The 17,491-nt window shown below is 43.2% G+C and overlaps 1 protein-coding gene across 1 annotated transcript in view; it reads left to right on the top strand.

The window, feature by feature from the left end:
• Positions 1–17,491, top strand: part of LOC122542919 (complement C1s subcomponent-like) — a 38,266-nt gene that overhangs the window by 6,241 nt on the left and 14,534 nt on the right. The window contains 4 exon segments of the mRNA XM_043681060.1: positions 1,820–1,994; positions 6,090–6,209; positions 8,853–9,049; positions 16,988–17,135. Coding sequence (XP_043536995.1) covers positions 1,820–1,994; positions 6,090–6,209; positions 8,853–9,049; positions 16,988–17,135 — 640 coding nt within the window.

Raw genomic sequence — 17,491 nt, 5'->3', positions numbered from 1 at the left:
CCTCCAATTTTGGTGTCATCTGCAAACTTACTAACTGTACCTCTTATGCTCGCATCCAAATCATTTATGTAAATGACAAAAAGTAGAGGGCCCAGCACCGATCCTTGTGGCACTTCACTGGTCACAGGCCTCCAGTCTGAAAACCAACTCTCCACCACCACCCTCTGTCTTCTACCTTTGAGCCAGTTCTGTATCCAAATGGCTAGTTTTCCCTGTATTCCATGAGATCTAACCTTGCTAATCAGTCTCCCATGGGGAACCTTGTCAAACGCCTTACTGAGGTCCAAGAAAATCACAACTACTGCTCTGCCCTCATCAATCTTCTTTGTTACTTCTTCAAAAAACTCAGTCAAGTTTGTGAGACATGATTTCCCATGCACAAAGCCATGTTTACTACCCCGAATCAGTCCTTGCCTTCCCAAATACATGTACATCCTGTCCCTCAGGATTCCCTCCAACAACTTGCCCACCACTGAGGTCAGGCTCACTGGTGTATAGTTCCCTGGCTTGTCTTTACCACCCTTCTTAAACAGTGGCACCAAGTTTGCCAACCTCCAGTCTTCCGGCACCTCACCTGTGACTATTGATGATACAAATATCTCAGCAAGAGGACAAGCAATCACTTCTCTAGCTTCCCACAGAGTTCTCGGGTACACCTGATCAGGTCCTGGGGACTTATCCACCTTTATCCATTTCAAGACGTTACAGACAGGACAGTATTTCTTTAAATATTTTCCATTGTCTGTCTATTATAAAATAATTTAAAGTATTTTCACCAATCCACCTCAGCAAGCTTACTCCTCATTGCCTCAGAATTTTCTTTGCTCAGATTTAATGCTGTAGCTTCAGAAAGAACTATGTTCAAACTTCATTTAAAATTCTATTGTATTATAACCGTTATTTTGTAAAGGTTCCTTTACAGTGACATTATTAATTAACCCTTTTTCATTACATAACATCAAATCCAAAATAGACTGATTCCCTATTTAGTTCCTCAACATATTGTCCCAGAAAACTATCTCACACATACTCCAGGGGTTCACCCATTTGTGCTGACTTGCTTAACCCTGTTATATGCAGATTTACATTGCCCATTAATACTCAGGTTACATGTACTTGTAATTTCCTAATTTAGAGCATGTCCAATATTAGAACTATGTTTTAGCATTCTATAAACAATTCACAGCAATGTTTGCTTTCTCTCACTGACTTGTAGGTCCATGCAAACTAATTCGACATCTTGATCTTTTAATCAAACACCCTATCTTACTAACACACTCATATATTTCCTTACTAGGGGTGCTACTCTACTTCCTTTTGTTTTGTCCCAGACCCCTAAATGGAGAATGTTCTTGTATGTTCAGTGCCAAGTCTCTATAATGGCAACTAAATATTAACCATTTACCTCAGTTTGCACATTCAAATCATTAACTTCTTTTGTGAATGGTGCATGCTTTTATATGAAGTGCTTTAATTCATCCTTTTGAATATTATTTTCCATTTAAACCTATTTGATTTATCTGTCTGTCTGTCTATCCATCATCCACCTCCATCAGCTGTCTCATGTACCTATAATGTGTCTTTATCGGTCCATCAATTTAATTGTCTATCTTTATGTTTCTTCACAGCCATCATATATTGTCTGGCTATTTTTAGATTTTATACATCTATCTTATCTATGTTTCCATCTATCTTGCAGTCTATACCTCAATCTCCCCATTTTTCTATACAACAATTTCCATTGATTGTAGATCTGCATTTGAGGGTCTCACAGTTGAAATTATGAAGCTAATTTTATTGTGTCATTTCATTTTCCCAGATCTTTTGTGATGAAGCACTTCATCCTCCAATCTGTGGCAGTAGCAAAGAGGAGGGAGATTTCCAATTCCCCCAAGAATACCAGACCACAGGAAATTGGATGAAAGTCACTTTTAAATCAGATTTCTCCAATGAAGAACGTTATACTGGATTTGTTGCCTACTATACAGCAGTTGGTATGAAGTTATTAGAAACTCAATACAGAATAGCATAGGGTCATTTGAGCCATCTAATTTGTGCCGATGTGTGTTCTAACATAATATCTCCTCCTTACTCTTCATTTCATGCCATCCTTCTATTCCTCTTTCCCTGTGCATTAAAACAGGATGTATGTCTTGTGTATGTGCCTCTGTGCATTTCTGTGGTTTTGAATCTGTGTGTATGAGTGTGTGTGAGAGTGTGTACATGTGTGTGTGTGGTCATGTGAAATTTGTGTATGCGTGTGAATCTGTTCATATATCCCAGTCTGTGAATGAGTCTGCGCGTGTGTGAGAATGTAGATGGAGGTGTTTGTATATCTGTGTACACATCTATGTGTGTGGGTCCATGTTTATGTGTCTATATTGTTTAATTGTGTATGTGACAGTGTATGAGTGTTTGTTGTATACTGACATTGTGCATTATTCTGAGCATATATCCATGAATCTGTATCTGTGTGCATTTGTGTTTGTATGTGTCCATATGTCAGTGTGTCACTAGGTGTGTGTTTTTTCTTTATGTGTAAGTATATGCTTTTGTTGTATTTTTCCAAGGGAAGTGATGGTCCAGTAGTATTAACACCAGACTATTAATCCAGACACCCAGATAGTAATCTGGGGACCTCAAAGTAAGAGTCTCTGACATCAAGGCCACATTTCACCATGTGAGCAAACCTGGCATCAGTAGAATCAGGGTGGAAACTGTCCACTGGTTGGAGTCAATCTGAAAGATAGGATGATGGTTGTGGTTGTTGGTTGTTGGTCATCTCAACTCGAGGAGATCCCTGCAGGGGTTACCTCATGTAGTGCACTAGGCCCAACTATCTTCAGCCACCTCGTCATCACATTCTTTCCATCCACCTCATCATCACATTCTTTCCATTATTGGGTCAGGTGTTCAAGAAGGCAGCTTACCACTACCTTCCCAAGGGCAATAAATGCAGGTGCTACAAGTGATGCACTCATCAAAAGAATGAATTTAAATAAAAAATGCATCAAGACCTGAACAACATTCAGGCTTGAGCTGACAAGGTCTAAGTAAACTCACACCAGGTTAATGTCCATCTCCAGCAAGAGAGATTTTAACTATCCTCGCTTAACATTCAATGACATTACCATTGCCGAATCACCCACTGTCACCATCCTCAGGACACCCATTGACTGCAAACTGAATGGACTTGGCATATAAATGCAGGGTCTGCAAGAGTTTGGAATCCTTTGGTGAATAACTCACCTCCTGACACCCCGAACCTTCCACTATCCACAAAGCACAAGTCAGGAATGTGATGGAGTAGGCCTCACTTGCCTGGATGAATGTAGCTCCAACAATGTGCAAGGAACTTGATATTAAGCAGGATAAAAGATGCCCATTTTATTGGCACGATATCTGCCATCTTAAATATTTAGTTGTTTGTCCAGTGTCAACATGGTACACCATCTACAAGGTGCTCTGCAATAATTCATCAAGGGGCCTTGAACTGCAGCTTTCAAATGCTACCACCAAGAACATGAGCAGCTGATGCAGGTGAACACCACTTCAGTAAGTATTTTTTAATTCACTCATGGGACCTGGACATCGCTGGTTGGCCACCATTTTATTGCCCATACCTGTTTGCCCTTGCAAAGGCGATGGTGAGCTACCTTCTTGAACCTCTGCAGTCGACATGTTGTATGTTGGCACATAAAGCCTTCAGGGAAGAAATACCAGAATTTTGACCAAGTGACAGCGAGGGAACAGCAATACATTTCCAAGTCAGGATGGTGAGTGGCTGGGAGGGGAACTTGCAGGTGGTGGTGTTCCTGTTTATCTGCTGCCCCTGTCCTTTTCAATGGAAGTAGTCTTGCATTCAGAAAATGCTGTCTGAAGATCTTTGATGAATTTCTGCAATGCATCTTGTCAACAGTATAAACTGCTATGATTGAGTGTCGCTGGTAGAGGGAGTGAATGCTTGTGAATGTAATGCCAACCAAGCGGGTTGCTTTAGCCTGGATGGATAAAGCTTCTTGACTTTTGTTGGAGGTGGGGACTATTCTATCACACCCCAGACCTGTGCCTTATTGTAGGTGTACAATTTGGGGAGTCAGGAGTTGAGTTACTCACTGCAGTATTTCTAAACGTTGACGTGCTCTCGTGGCCACTGTGCTGGGTCCAGTTAAGGTTTTGGAGATGGAAATGTGTTGCTGGAAAAGCGCAGCAGGTCAGGCAGCATCTAGGGAACAGGAGAATCGACGTTTCGGGCATTAGCCCTTCCTGAAGAAGGGCTAATGCCCGAAACGTCGATTCTCCTGTTCCCTAGATGCTGCCTGACCTGCTGCGCTTTTCCAGCAACACATTTCCATCTCTGATCTCCAGCCCTCACTTTCTCCTCCAGTTAAGGTTTTGGCCAATGGTAACATCATTAGATGTCAAGGGGTAGTGATTAGATTGTCTCTTATTAGAGTTGGCCATTGCCTGGCATTTGTGTGGCATGGATGTTATGTGCCACTTCTCAGCCCAAGACTGGAGACTGTCCAGAGCTTGTTGCATTTGAGTATGGACTACGTTCACTGTTGATGGAGTAAAGAATGGTGCTAGACATTGTGCATTCATTGGTGAAATTCCCACTTCTGACCTTATGATGGAGGGAATTATTGATGAAGCAGTTGAAGATGGTTGGGCATAGGACACTATCCTAACTCCTTCAGAGATGTTCTGGAGCAGTGAATACTGACCTCCAACAATCTCAACCATCTTCCTAAGTGCCAGCCATAACTCCAACCAGTGGAGAGTTTGCCCTCTGATACCCATTGATTCCAGTTCTGCTGAGGCTCCTTGATGCCACACTTGGTTGAATGCAGCCTTAATGTCAAGGGCTGCCACTTTCACCTCAAAGTTCTCCTTTCTGCCACACAATATCCTGATTTGGAACTATGTCATCATTCCTTCAATGTCACTGGGTGAAAATCCTGGAACGTACTTCCTAAGAGCACTGTGTCCCAACACCACCTGGAATGTAACAGCACGAGAGGGCATCTCACCACCTTTCTCCAGCACAATTGATGCTGTCCTATCCAGCAATGCCCACGTCCTCATATGATTAATTAAAAGATCTTCACCCCCATTTGTGATTCGTAATTCTGTCCCTGCCCGAGCAAAATCACTGCAGTATTGTGAACAAGCATCAGACATCATGGGTGCTGAGCAATGGTGGTTCACATCAAAATGGTCTCACCTTTGCATGCTGTGAGACCATGTATGGTCTGAGGCCAGTATTCTCGACTATAATTGTCAAACTCTGCCCAATCAAACCTTCAACTTCACCAACACATCAGTATCTGGCCAGCTGTCAATGGTGCCTTGTGCATCAACACCATCACCACCACCATACTGGCATGTGTCCCTTCCACTGTCTTGAGTATTTGGGATAGGAATTTCAGCATCATTGACATTCCGAGCAGTGTGCAGCCTGCAGTGCCCATCATCAATTTCCCCCCCGCACAAAATAAACTTAACTTGTTGCCCTCATCTCAGAGCAGGGTGGGTCAAATGGAGTTCTGAGGAAGGGTCGCTGGACCTGAAACACGAACTCTAATTTCTCTCCACAATGCTGCCAGACCTGCAGAGCTTTTCCAGCAATTTTTGTTTTTATTTTAAATCTGATTTTCAGCATCTGCAGTTCTTTTGGTTTTTATTCAGAGGACACTGGCCTAGTCTGTCTAGTATTTCCTGTTATGGCAACGTGCTCATTCCAGTCTGGGTGTCAAAATATCAGCCCAAACTCAGCTGCTGGCATAATTTACTGCACTGCTGCAGATGCGTGACAGTGTCCAACCAACCATAACTCCCAAGAATAAGAATACCAAGGAAAGGGGCAATCTTCTGTATAGAAATGGGTTTGAGAGTTGGGAAATTGTCCAACTCACAGTTACTGTTCCCTTGACAAAATCCTATATTTCAATTCTTGACTCTGTCTCTTTCCTCTTCCCTGTCCCACCCAACTGTCCCTGGCAATTTTGCTCTGCATCTGCCCAAAGCCCAAGGAGAGAAACCATAAAACTGACAAGTGACATATACCTGTCTCTATTTCATTGTAGATGTCGATGAATGTAAGGAAGAGGATCCTTGCAGCCATTATTGCAACAACTATATTGGAGGATTTCATTGCTCCTGCCGCCCAGGCTACTTCTTGCAAGAAAACCAAAGAATCTGTGGGGGTAAAACGTTTTCTATCTTTCACTTAAATATTTCATTGTGTTATACCACCACAAAGTTGGAATTAGAGAATGGGAAGGATCCTATCCAGCAATGCCCACGTCCTTTGAATGATTAAATAAAAAGATTTTCACCCCCATTTGAGATTCAGCCCCTAATTCAGTCCCTACCAGAGCAACATCACAGCAGTATTTTGAACAAGCATCAGACATCATGAGTGCCAGGCGATGGTGACTCACATCAAAGGAAAGGATCCATTTTGATTCACTGTCTGCATCCCAGTGCACTAAATGAGCCAATCAGTTAAGCCTCCACCCTTCACCTACATCTTTGCAATGTCGGTTTCTTTTTTGTTGCTTCCTTGCTTTTCTTGATCTCAACATTTCACTGCTTCCTAAAAAAGCAATTTTCAAACTTGGCTCGTGTTAAGGTGCACACTTTTCTCAGCTCAAGCTTGTTGTGAGTTAGATCCCACTCCAGAGACTGAAGCAGAACAATTTAGGCAGGGAAATCCAATGCAGTGCTGAGGAAGTGCTGCACTGTCAGAAGTACTTCCAATTGGGACCGAGTTGTGTTCCCTTCTGTAATGCAAGATAACCAGACTACAATTGGGCACAACAAGATCCTATGTGAAAAACTAGGAGCTAAATTTCTATTTTGATTGAGGTTTTAAAGGGTTTAATATTGGTCCAGCGCAGTGGAAAGAACAACTATGTCATTTATGAGAAATAAAGAGCCTCGGGACTTCCTGAGTCATAGAGTCATACAGAGAGGTACAGCATGGAAACAGACCCTTCAGTCCAACCCGTCCATGCTGACTAGACATCCCAACCCAGTCTAGTCCCACCTGCCAGCACCTGGCCCATAACCCTCCGAACCCTTCCTATTCATACACCCATCCGAATGCCTCTTAACTGTTGCAATTGTACCAGCCTCCACCACTTCCTCTGGCAGCTCATTCCATACACGTACCACCGTCTGCATGAAGAAGTTTTTAGATTAGATTAGATTACAGTGTGGAAACAGGCCCTTCGGCCCAACAAGTCCACACCGACCCGCCAAAGCGTAACCCACCCATACCCCCACATTTACCCCTCCCCTAACACTACAGGCAATTTATCATGGCCAATTCACCTGACCTGCACATCTTTGGACTGTGGGAGGAAACCGGAGCACCCAGAGGAAACCCACGCAGACACGGGGAGAACGTGCAAACTCCACACAGTCAGTCGCCTGAGTCGGGAATTGAACCCGGGTCTCTGGCGCTGTGAGGCAGCAGTGCTAACCACTGTGCCACCATGCCGCCCATGGCATGCCCCTTAGGTCCCTTTTATATCTCTACCCTTTCACTGTAAACCTATGCCCTCTAGTTCTGGACTCCCCGACCCCAGGGAAAAGACTGCCGATTTACCCTATCCATGCCCCTCATAATTTTATAAACCTCTATAACCTCAACCACCAACGCTTCAGGGAAAACAGCCCCAGCCTGTTCAGCCTCTCCCTATAGCTCAAATCCTCCAACCTGGCAACATCCTTGTAAATCTTTTCTGAACAAGTTTCACAACATCTTTTCGATAGGAAGGAGACCAGAATTGCATGCAATATTCCAAAAGTGGCCTAACCAATGTCCTGTACAGCTGCAACATGACCTCCCAACTCCTGTACTCAATACTCTGACCAATAAAGGAAAGCATACCAAATGCCTTCTTCACTATCCTATCTACCTGCAACTCCACTTTCAAGGAGCTATGAACCTGCACTCCAAGTTGTCTTTGTTCAGCAACACTCCCTAGGACCTTACCATGAAGTGTATAAGTCCTGCTAAGATTTGCTTTCCCAAAAATGCACACCTGAATTAAACTCCATCTGCCACGTCTCAGCCCATTGGGCCACCTTGTCAAGATCCTGTTGTAACCTGGGGTAACCTTCTTTGCTGTCCACTATACCTCCAATTTCGCTATCATCTGCAAGCTTACTAACTGTACCTCACATCCAAATCATTTATGCAAATGACAAAAATTAGAGGACCCAGCACCAATCCTTGTGGCACTGTCACAGGCCTCCAGTCTGAAAAACAACTCTCCATCACCACCTCTGTCTTCTACATTTGAGCCAGTTCTGTATCCAAATGGCTAGTTCTCCCTGTATTCCATGAGATCTAACCTTGCTAATCAGTCTCCCATGGGGAGGATGGGCGACAATATCTTCTTGAGTCTATCCTCAGCAATTCTTCTTTTGAAGGAGTCCCTGATTGGTGAAACTGGTGCCTATATCTGATTTGTGCACAAGAGTTAACCATTATTATCCTATTGAAGAAAGAATGCGAGGTACATGTTCCAACATTACATAACCCTTGATTTTCCATCAGAGGCAAATGTTTTTTGACAATACCCTCTTAATGGCTAATAGAGATATAAGACAATATCCTTTGACATTCCACATAACCTCCTGTAATACATCTTCTGAATACCAATAGAGATTTATGGTATATACCCCTGTTTAGGGTATATATGCCAATCTGATAGAGTAAGAGAATATGTCACAGAAATGTAACCCTATCTGATGTAACACTACTTTTGAATTAACACTGATTACAGTTGTTATTCTGTCAGTCTGATATCCATCCTGTGCTTTTCCAACAATAGTGAACTGCAGTGGGGAAGTGTTCACAAAATTCAAGGGTATCATCACCAGCCCAAATTATCCTGAAACTTATGCAGAGAATTCCGAGTGCCATTACAGAATCCAGATCGACCCAGGATTTGAGGTGATCCTGCAATTCACAGAGGACTTCGAGGTGGAAGGGGATCCTTCAACTGGCTGTTTGTCTGATATCCTGAAGGTATGGCTATCTTTTATAAATGGCAAGTCCCTTAATCCCTACAGCAAGTTCCTAAAGGCAGTACTGGGCCTGTTCAGTCTCTTAATCTTATAACACTGCAAAAGGAGGAAGCCCATTCAGTGTCTTGAACTGTGAGCGGCACGGCGGCACGGTGGCACAGTGGTTAGCACTGTTGCCTCGCAGCGCCAGAGACCCGGGTTCAATTCCCGCCTCAGGCGACTGACTGTGTGGAGTTTGCACGTTCTCCCCGTGTCTGCGTGGGTTTCCTCCGGGTGCTCCGGTTTCCTCCCACAGTCCAAAGATGTGCAGGGTCAGGTGAATTGGCCATACTAAATTGTCCGTAGTGTTAGGTAAGGGGTAAATGTAGGGGTATGGGTGGGTTCGCTTCGGCGTGTCGGTGTGGACTTGTTGGGCCGAAGGGCCTGTTTCCACACTGTAATGTAATCTGTAATCTGTATTTGGCAATGGTTTTGAAAGATTAAATTTGGAGGCTGCATTATGATGCACTTAAAACTCTAACTCAAGATCCTAGTGGGGTCAGATACACCTTCCCCAGCTCCTGATCATCTGAGTAATTATATCCAGCTTGCTCATGTAACATGTGCTATTGTACAGTAAACTAAATTTCATTGTTAATACAAGTGAATCTTCTTGATGAGACTCACTCACAGTTAATTCATTAACACTATTAATGAAACAGACCCTTAGGGCAGTACAAGAGGAGCATTCTATATCCTCTAATAGTATTTGGTTCCATATCACAAATAACATGTATCCACAATATATTGGAATAATGAGGAGGCTGTTACAACACGGCATAAACCCCTCTGCTAATTTAAACCAGCAACACTGAAAAGATTCACCCCGTGCTGTAAACTGTTAAAATTTGAGAGGCAAAGAACTATCTCAAAATTCACTATTTATAGTAAAAATTAACAACTTTACTTTTCAAAGTCTAACGGAGAATAATTAACTAACAATTATTTACAACTCCTTTCTCTACCCCTCTAGAATACTGGTCAGATTAAAAAGTCAGCATTACAATTTACAAAAAAAAAAAATCACGTTTCAAAACCAGTCAGCTTTGCTGAGTGTCCTCTGTAGATTTTCCTTTGTCTTCTTTTCTTCTTCTTAGGGAATCTGCTTCCCAGGTCTTTGGCAGATAAAGGTACCTTTAAGAGAGCAGATCTCTCTGCAAGATTCTCTCTCTAGTTGTTGGTGCTAGCTGCTCTTTTGCTGCTCTGGGTGACTTCAAAATGTTTGATATTTCTACCCAAAACATTGGATCATTTCATTAGTTTAGTGTTGCCAAAACATTATTTTTTTCAAATTTGATTGAATTTTGGTAACTTGTGGCATAATCTAAACTGATTGGTCAAATTTTAATTTGTTTGTATACCCTGGCAACACATCTCTTAGCTGTTTTGACTAAATGTTCCATTGTTACCATGTTCCGAACTCTCTGTGCTTCTCTAAGTCCTTGATAGCTTTTCAACTCTCTTAAAGTTACAATACCCCTATATCTTCTTAACACCAATTTTGTTGCCTGTATCACAAAAACAAGAGACTCATTCAGCCCTATCTGAAATGTGTTGAACAGATATGGAAGGAAGGGGGGGGGAGGTGACATTAAGCTCCTTGAACCTATCATAGAGCAAGAGAAAGGTCAGTCATTCCCTCTTGAGCCTTCTACACAGGAACAGGAGGAGACCATTAAGCCCATTTGAAGCCACCTACTTGACTGACTCTCTCTTGATGCTCAGAACATGGCAAGAAGCAGCCCTTCAATCACTCTATCTCTAACTGACAGAGTTTGAAGGCAAATTAATATAAACTCTAACTTTTTCAGCAGGTCCAGGATTTGGAATGACAGTTCTGAGGAGAGATCTAAAGAAACTGTTGTTGGCTCCCTTTAAAGTAAAGGAAGCCAAGAAGGGATGTGATGGAGATGTTCAAACTCATTAATGGTTTAGATAGAAGACAAAGGAAGAAATAGTTTGTAATGGCTTTGAATTGATTTGATTCAATTTGATTTATCTGATTTGATTTGATTTATTGTAGTCATTTGTATCTAATTACAGTGAAAAGCTTTATTTTGCAAGCAGTACAGGAATATCATAGCAAACAAGGTAATACAGATCACAGAGCACTTAGACAGAGCAAAGCATTCAGGTTACAACGGCACAGGAGGTCTGCAAACCAAGATCAACATTATTTGCAGTTAGAGAGTTCATTCAGCGGTCTAATAACAGCAGGGAAGAAGTTGTACTTGAACCTGTTAGTGCATGTGTTCAAGCTTCTGCCTGATGAAAGAGCTTAGAAGAAAGCATTACCAGGATGGGAAGGATCTTTGACACTATTAACTAACTTTCTGTGGCAACGAGATGTGTAAATGGAGCCCATAAATGAGAGCTGAAAATGTTGGGAGGGCTCATGCCCGAAACGTTAATTCTCCTGTTCCTTGGATGCTGCCTGACTTGCTGTGCTTTTCCAGCAACACATTTTCAGCTCTGATCTCCGGCATCTGCAGCCCTCACTTTCTCCTCCATAAATGGGAGAAAAATCTGAAAATGTTGGAAAAACTCAGCAGGTCTGGCAGTTTCTGAAAAGAAATCAGAGTAAACATTTCAGGTCCAATGACCCTTCCTCAGTTCTGAAGAAGGGTCACTGGACCTGAAACAGTAATTCTGATTTATCTTCACAGTTGCTGCCAGACCTGATGAATGTTTCCGCCAACTTCTGTTTTGGTTTGTGATTTACAACATCTGCAGTTCTTTTGGTTTCCATAGATGGAAGATTGGTTTGCATGATGGTCTGCGCTGTGTTCACAACTTTCTGTCATTTCTTATGATACTGGACAGAGCAGTTACCGTACCAAGTCGGAATGCATCCAGATTTCTATGGTGCATCTGTGAAAGTTGGTGAGAGCCCTTATTGACATGCTGAATTTCCTTAGCCTCCTGAGGAAGAAGAGGCATTGTGCCTTCTTGACTGTCACATCTACATGGCAGGTCCAGGACAGATTGTTAGTTACTGCCACTCCTAAGAACTTAATGTTCTCAAATTTCTCCACCTCAACTACTTTGATGTAGATAGGGGTGTGTCCTCCTCCTTTCTTCCTGAAGTAGATGATCAGCTCTTTAGTTTCACCAACATTGAGGGAGAGATTGTTATCTTTGCACCAAGCATTCTATCTTCTTCCTGTATTCTGAGTCATTATTCTTTGATATCTGGCCTACAACAGTGCTGTCATCAGTGAACATGTAGATGGAGTTCAGACAAAATTTGGCAACACTGTTGTGAGTGAACAGGGAGTGCAGCAGGGGGCTGCATTTGCATCCCTGCGGAGCGTTGATGGTGAGGATTATCGTGGAAAAGGTGCTATTGTCTACCTTCACTGATTGTGGTCTATGGGTCAGGAAGTTGAAGATCCAGTTGCAGAAATGATGCAGAGACCTAGGTCACAGAGTTTGGAGATCAGTTTGATTGGGATTAAGGTGGAGCAGTAGTTGATAAATAAAAGCCTGTCACAGGTATCCTTATCATCCACATGTTCCAGGGATAAGTGTAGGGCTCGAGAAATGATGCCTGATGTGGACCTGTTGTGCCAGTCGGCACATTCCAAGCGACCAAGGCAGGCCTGGAGGCTAGTGTTGATATGAGCCATGACTAACCTCTCAAAGCACTCCATATTATGGAAGTCAGAGCCACCAGGTCATCGTCATTGAGCCACATTGTATGTATTTTCCTTGGTACTGGGAGGATGGTGGTCTTCCTGAAGCAGGTGGGGACTTCAGATTGTAGCAAGGAGAGGTTAAAGATGTCAGTGAATACTTCTGCCAGCTGGTCTGCAAAGGATCTGAGTGCATGGATGGGGACTCCACCCGGGCCAGTCACTCTCCATGGATTCACCACAAGAAGATCAGGCAGCATCTGAGGAGCAGGAGAATCAACATTTTGGGCAAAAGCTTTTTGTCAGGAATGAGGCTTGTGAGCCGAGAGGGTTGGGACAGAAATGGGTGGGGACAGAGAGGAAGGAAGATGGACAGGTGAGACAGGTCATGAGGGCATTTCCAAGTTGGAAGGTTGGAACTGGGATAAAGTAGGAAGAGGGGAAATGAGGTAACTGGTGAAATCCACATTGATGCCGTGCAGTTTGAAGGTCCAAAGGCGGAAGATAAAGCGTTCTTCCTCCTGGTGTCGGGTGGTCAGGGCATTGTGATGGAGGAGACCCAGGACCTGCATGTCTTTGGCAGAGTGTGAGTGAGAGTTGAAGTATTTGGCCATGGAGTGGTAGAGTTGATTGGTGCAGAGGGACCCTCCAATCGTGAGGGGCATGGATAGGGTAAATAGAGAGGTCTTTTCCCTGAGGTGGGGGAGTCCAGAACTAGAGGGTGTAGGTTTAGGGTGAAAGGGGAAAAATATAAAAAAGTCCTAAGGGGCAACCTTTTCACGCAGAGGGTAGTATGTGTATGGAGTGAGCTGCCAGAGGAAGTGGTGGAGGCTGGTACAATTGCAACATTTAAAAGGCATCCGGTTGAATATATGAATAGGAAGGGTTTGGAGGGATATGGGCCGGGTGCTGGCAGGTGGGACTAGATTGGGTTAGGATATCTGGTCGGCACAGACTAGTTGAACCAACGGGTCTGTTTCCGTGCTGTACATCTCTATGACTCTATGACCATAATTCTACTAGTTTAAAAATAGTGATGGAAAAGGATAGACCATATCTAACAGTTGAAGTTCTAAACTGGAGGAAGACTAATTTTGACGGTATTAGGCAAGAACTTTCAAAAGCTGATTGGTTGCAGATGTTCGTAAGTAAAGGGACAGCTGGAAAATGAGAAGCATTCAGAAATGAGATAACGAGTTCAGAAACAGTATATTCCTGTTAGGGTGAAAGGAAAGGCTGGTAGTTATAGGGAATGCTGGATGACTAGAGAAATTGAGGGTTTGGTTCAGAAAAAGAAAGAAGGAGAGATTGAGTGAATCCTTAGAAGAATATAAAGGCAGTAGGAGTATACTTAAGAGGGAAATCAGGAGGGAAAAAAGGGGACTTAAGATAGCTTTGGCAAATAGGGTGAAGGAGAATCCAAAGGGATTTTGTAAATACATTAAGGACAAAGGGGTAACTAGGGAGAGAATACGGCCCCTCAAAGATCAGCAAGGCAGCCTTTGTGTGGAGCCGCAGGAAATCGGGGAAATACTAAACAAGTATTTTGCATTAGTGTTTATTGTGGAGAAGGACATGTAATCTGTAGAATGTGGGGAAGTAGATGGTGACATCTTGAAAAATGTCCATATTACAGAGGAGGAAGTACTCGATGTCTGGAAATGCAGAAAGGTAGATAAATCCCCAGGACCTGATCAGGTGTACCCTGGAACTCTGTGGGAAGCGAAAGAAGTGATTGCTGGGCCTCTTGCTGAGATATTTGTATCATCAATAGTCACAGGTGTGGTGCCAGAAGACTGGAGGTTGGCTAATGTGGCACCGTTATTTAAGAAAGCGGTAAGGACACGTTAGGGAACTATAGAGCGGTGAGCCTGACGTCGGTGGAGGGCAAGTTGTTGGAGGGAATCCTGACAGACAAGATTTACAGGCAAGGACTGTGGAAAAGCAAAGACTGATTAGGGATGGTCTTTGTGCGTGTCTCATGTCTCATGAACTTGATTGAGTTTTTTGAAAAAGTAACATAGAGGATTGATGAGGGTAGAGTGGTGTACGTGATCTATATGGACTTCAGTAAGGCATTCGACAAGGTTCCCCATGGGAGACTGGTTAACAAGGTTAGACCTCATGGAACACAAAGAGAACTAGCCATTTGGATATAAAACTGGCTCAAAGGTAGAAGACAGACGGTGGTGATAGAGTGTTGTTTTTCAGACGGGAGGCCTATGACCAGTGGAGCCACAAGGATCAGTGCTGGATCCACTACTTTTTGTCATTTATATAAATGATTTGGATATGAACATAGGAGGTATAGTTAGTAAATTTGCAGATGACACCAAAATTGGAGGTGTAGTGGACAGCGAAGAAGGTTACCTCGGATTACAACAGGATCTTGATCAGTTGGGCCAATAGGCTGAGGAGTGGCAGATGCAACTAAGATAATTACAAGGTGCTGTATTTTGGGAAAGCAAATCTTAGCAGAACTTATACACTTAATGGTAAGGTCCTAGGGAACGTTGCTGAACAATGACACCTTGGAGTGCAGGTTCATAGCTCTTGGAAAGTAGAGTTGCAGGTAAATAGGATAGTAAAGAAGGCACTTGGTATGATTTCCTTTATTGGTCAGTGTATTGAATGCAGGAGTTGGGAGGTCATGTTGCAGCTGTACAGGGCATTGGTTAGGCCACTTTTGGAATATTAAATGCAATTCTGGTCTCCTTCCTTTCGGAAGGATGTTATGAAACTTGAAAGGGTTCAGAAAAGATTAACAAGGATGTTGCCAGAGTTGGAGGATTTGAGCTATAGGGAGAGGCTGAATAGATGGGGCTGTTTTCCCTGGAGCGTCGGAGGCTGAGGGATGACCTCATAGAGGTTTATAAAATCATGAGGGACATGGATAGGATAAATAGACAAAGTCTTTTCCCTGGGGTAATGGAGTCCAAAACTAGAGGACATAGGTTTAGGGTGAGAGGGGAAAGATATAAAAGGGATCTAAGGGGCAATTTTTTTCATGTAGAGGTTAGTACGTGTCTGGAATGAGCTGCCAGAGGAAGTGCTGGAAGTTGGTACAATTGCAACATTTAAAAGGCATCTGGATGGGTATATGAAAAGAAAGGGTTTAGCGGGATATGGGCCAAGTGCTGGCAGGTGGGAATAGCTTAGGTTGGGATATCTGGTCGGCATGGACGAGTTGGACAGAGAGGTCTGTTTCCGTGCTGTACATCTCTATGACTCTATTTCGTGTAGGCATTGCCACAGTCAGCAGGCTTGGGTCTCTAACGTAGTACGGTATTACCTCTTGGCATCTCTAATGGCCTTGTGGAGATTTTATCTGGATTTCCTGTAAAGGTCTGAGTTGTCTGACTTGAACACCGCACACCTGATCTCCAGTTGGCAACGGGTTTCCTGGTTCATCCATGTCTTCAGGTTAGAGAACATACAGATTGTGTTCTTTGGCACACAGCTCTATGCACTTGCTAATGAAGTCTGTGATGGTGGTGGCATACTTGTCTGGTTGGCTGCAGAATTCTCAAATATGGATCAGTCCACTGATTCCAAGCAGTCCCACAGAAGGTCTTCCACTGTCTCAGACCAGCACTGTCCTATTTTTGTGCTGGGACCTCACGTTTCCACTCTGCTTATAAACTGGGAGAAGGAACACAGCATTGTGATCTGACTTTTCGAGGTGCGGAGAGGGTATGGAGCAGCAGGCATCTTTGAAGGCTGTGTAGGATGTCTAGCCCCTACATGGGACAGGAAACATGTTGATGATATTTTGATAGCACCTTCTTGAGGTTGGCACAGTTGAAGTCACCAGTTTTAACGAATAAGGCTTCTGGGAATTTCATCTCATGTGGGTTTGTACTGGTATAAATTTCTTCACTTCCACCTTGGTGGTAAGTAGACTGCTGTCAGGATGGCAGTGATGAACTTGCGCAGCAGGTAGTAGGGATGACATGAATGGTCAGGAATTCAATGCAAATTAAGAAGCCTGAGGGACAAGGCCAAGGAAGAAAAATCTTCTCTCTGTGCAATAACTGGGATTTGGAATGCACTCTCTGTACAAGTGGTGGAAGCAGAATTGTGGTGTTTAAAACTGAATTGGATAGATACTGAGAAAAAACATTGCAAGGTGAGAGGACAGTTTTTGTGAAATTAATGGGATTGCTCCTTGAGAGAGCCAGTTCAATCCTGATGGGCTGTCTGGCCTCTTTCAGTACTAGACTGTTCCATGATTCTGCAGCTAATATAGATTTTCCTGATTCCAGATCACATCCGGAGCCAAGGAATATGGCCCCTTCTGTGGAGATAGTGCTCCGGTTATTCATGAACTTCTGTCAAATGAGGTGGAGATAACTTTCCGCACCGATGATCAAGGAGAGAAGAAAGGGTGGAAAATAATGTACAAATCAACCGGTAAAATGTAGAATTTGCCAAAGTAACATGAACTTTACTGTACAGGAGGCCATGTAGCCTGTGGTTGTGCATCACTACACACATTCTCCCACCCTCTCTACGTCTCACCCCATCAGCATGTCAATCTCTCCCCTCCTCCTTCAAGTCTGTATCCAATTTGTTCATTCAATCCATTTCTTATAATCACCTTAACTTACTCCCATTGGTAGTTCCGCATTCTCACCACTCTCGGGATGCAGATGTTTCTGAATATATTTATGCGTAACTGTCTAACACTGACTTCCCCTAATTTTAGTTTCCCCCCCCATAATGGAAACATCTTTCCCAAGTCTAGTCTATTGAAACTTATAATTTTA

The sequence above is a fragment of the Chiloscyllium plagiosum genome, chromosome 41, assembly GCF_004010195.1.
Source record: "Chiloscyllium plagiosum isolate BGI_BamShark_2017 chromosome 41, ASM401019v2, whole genome shotgun sequence".
Taxonomy (NCBI): Eukaryota; Metazoa; Chordata; class Chondrichthyes; order Orectolobiformes; family Hemiscylliidae; genus Chiloscyllium; species Chiloscyllium plagiosum.
Note: the sequence above shows the minus strand (reverse complement) of the source record. Positions and strands in the feature narration are given on the sequence as shown.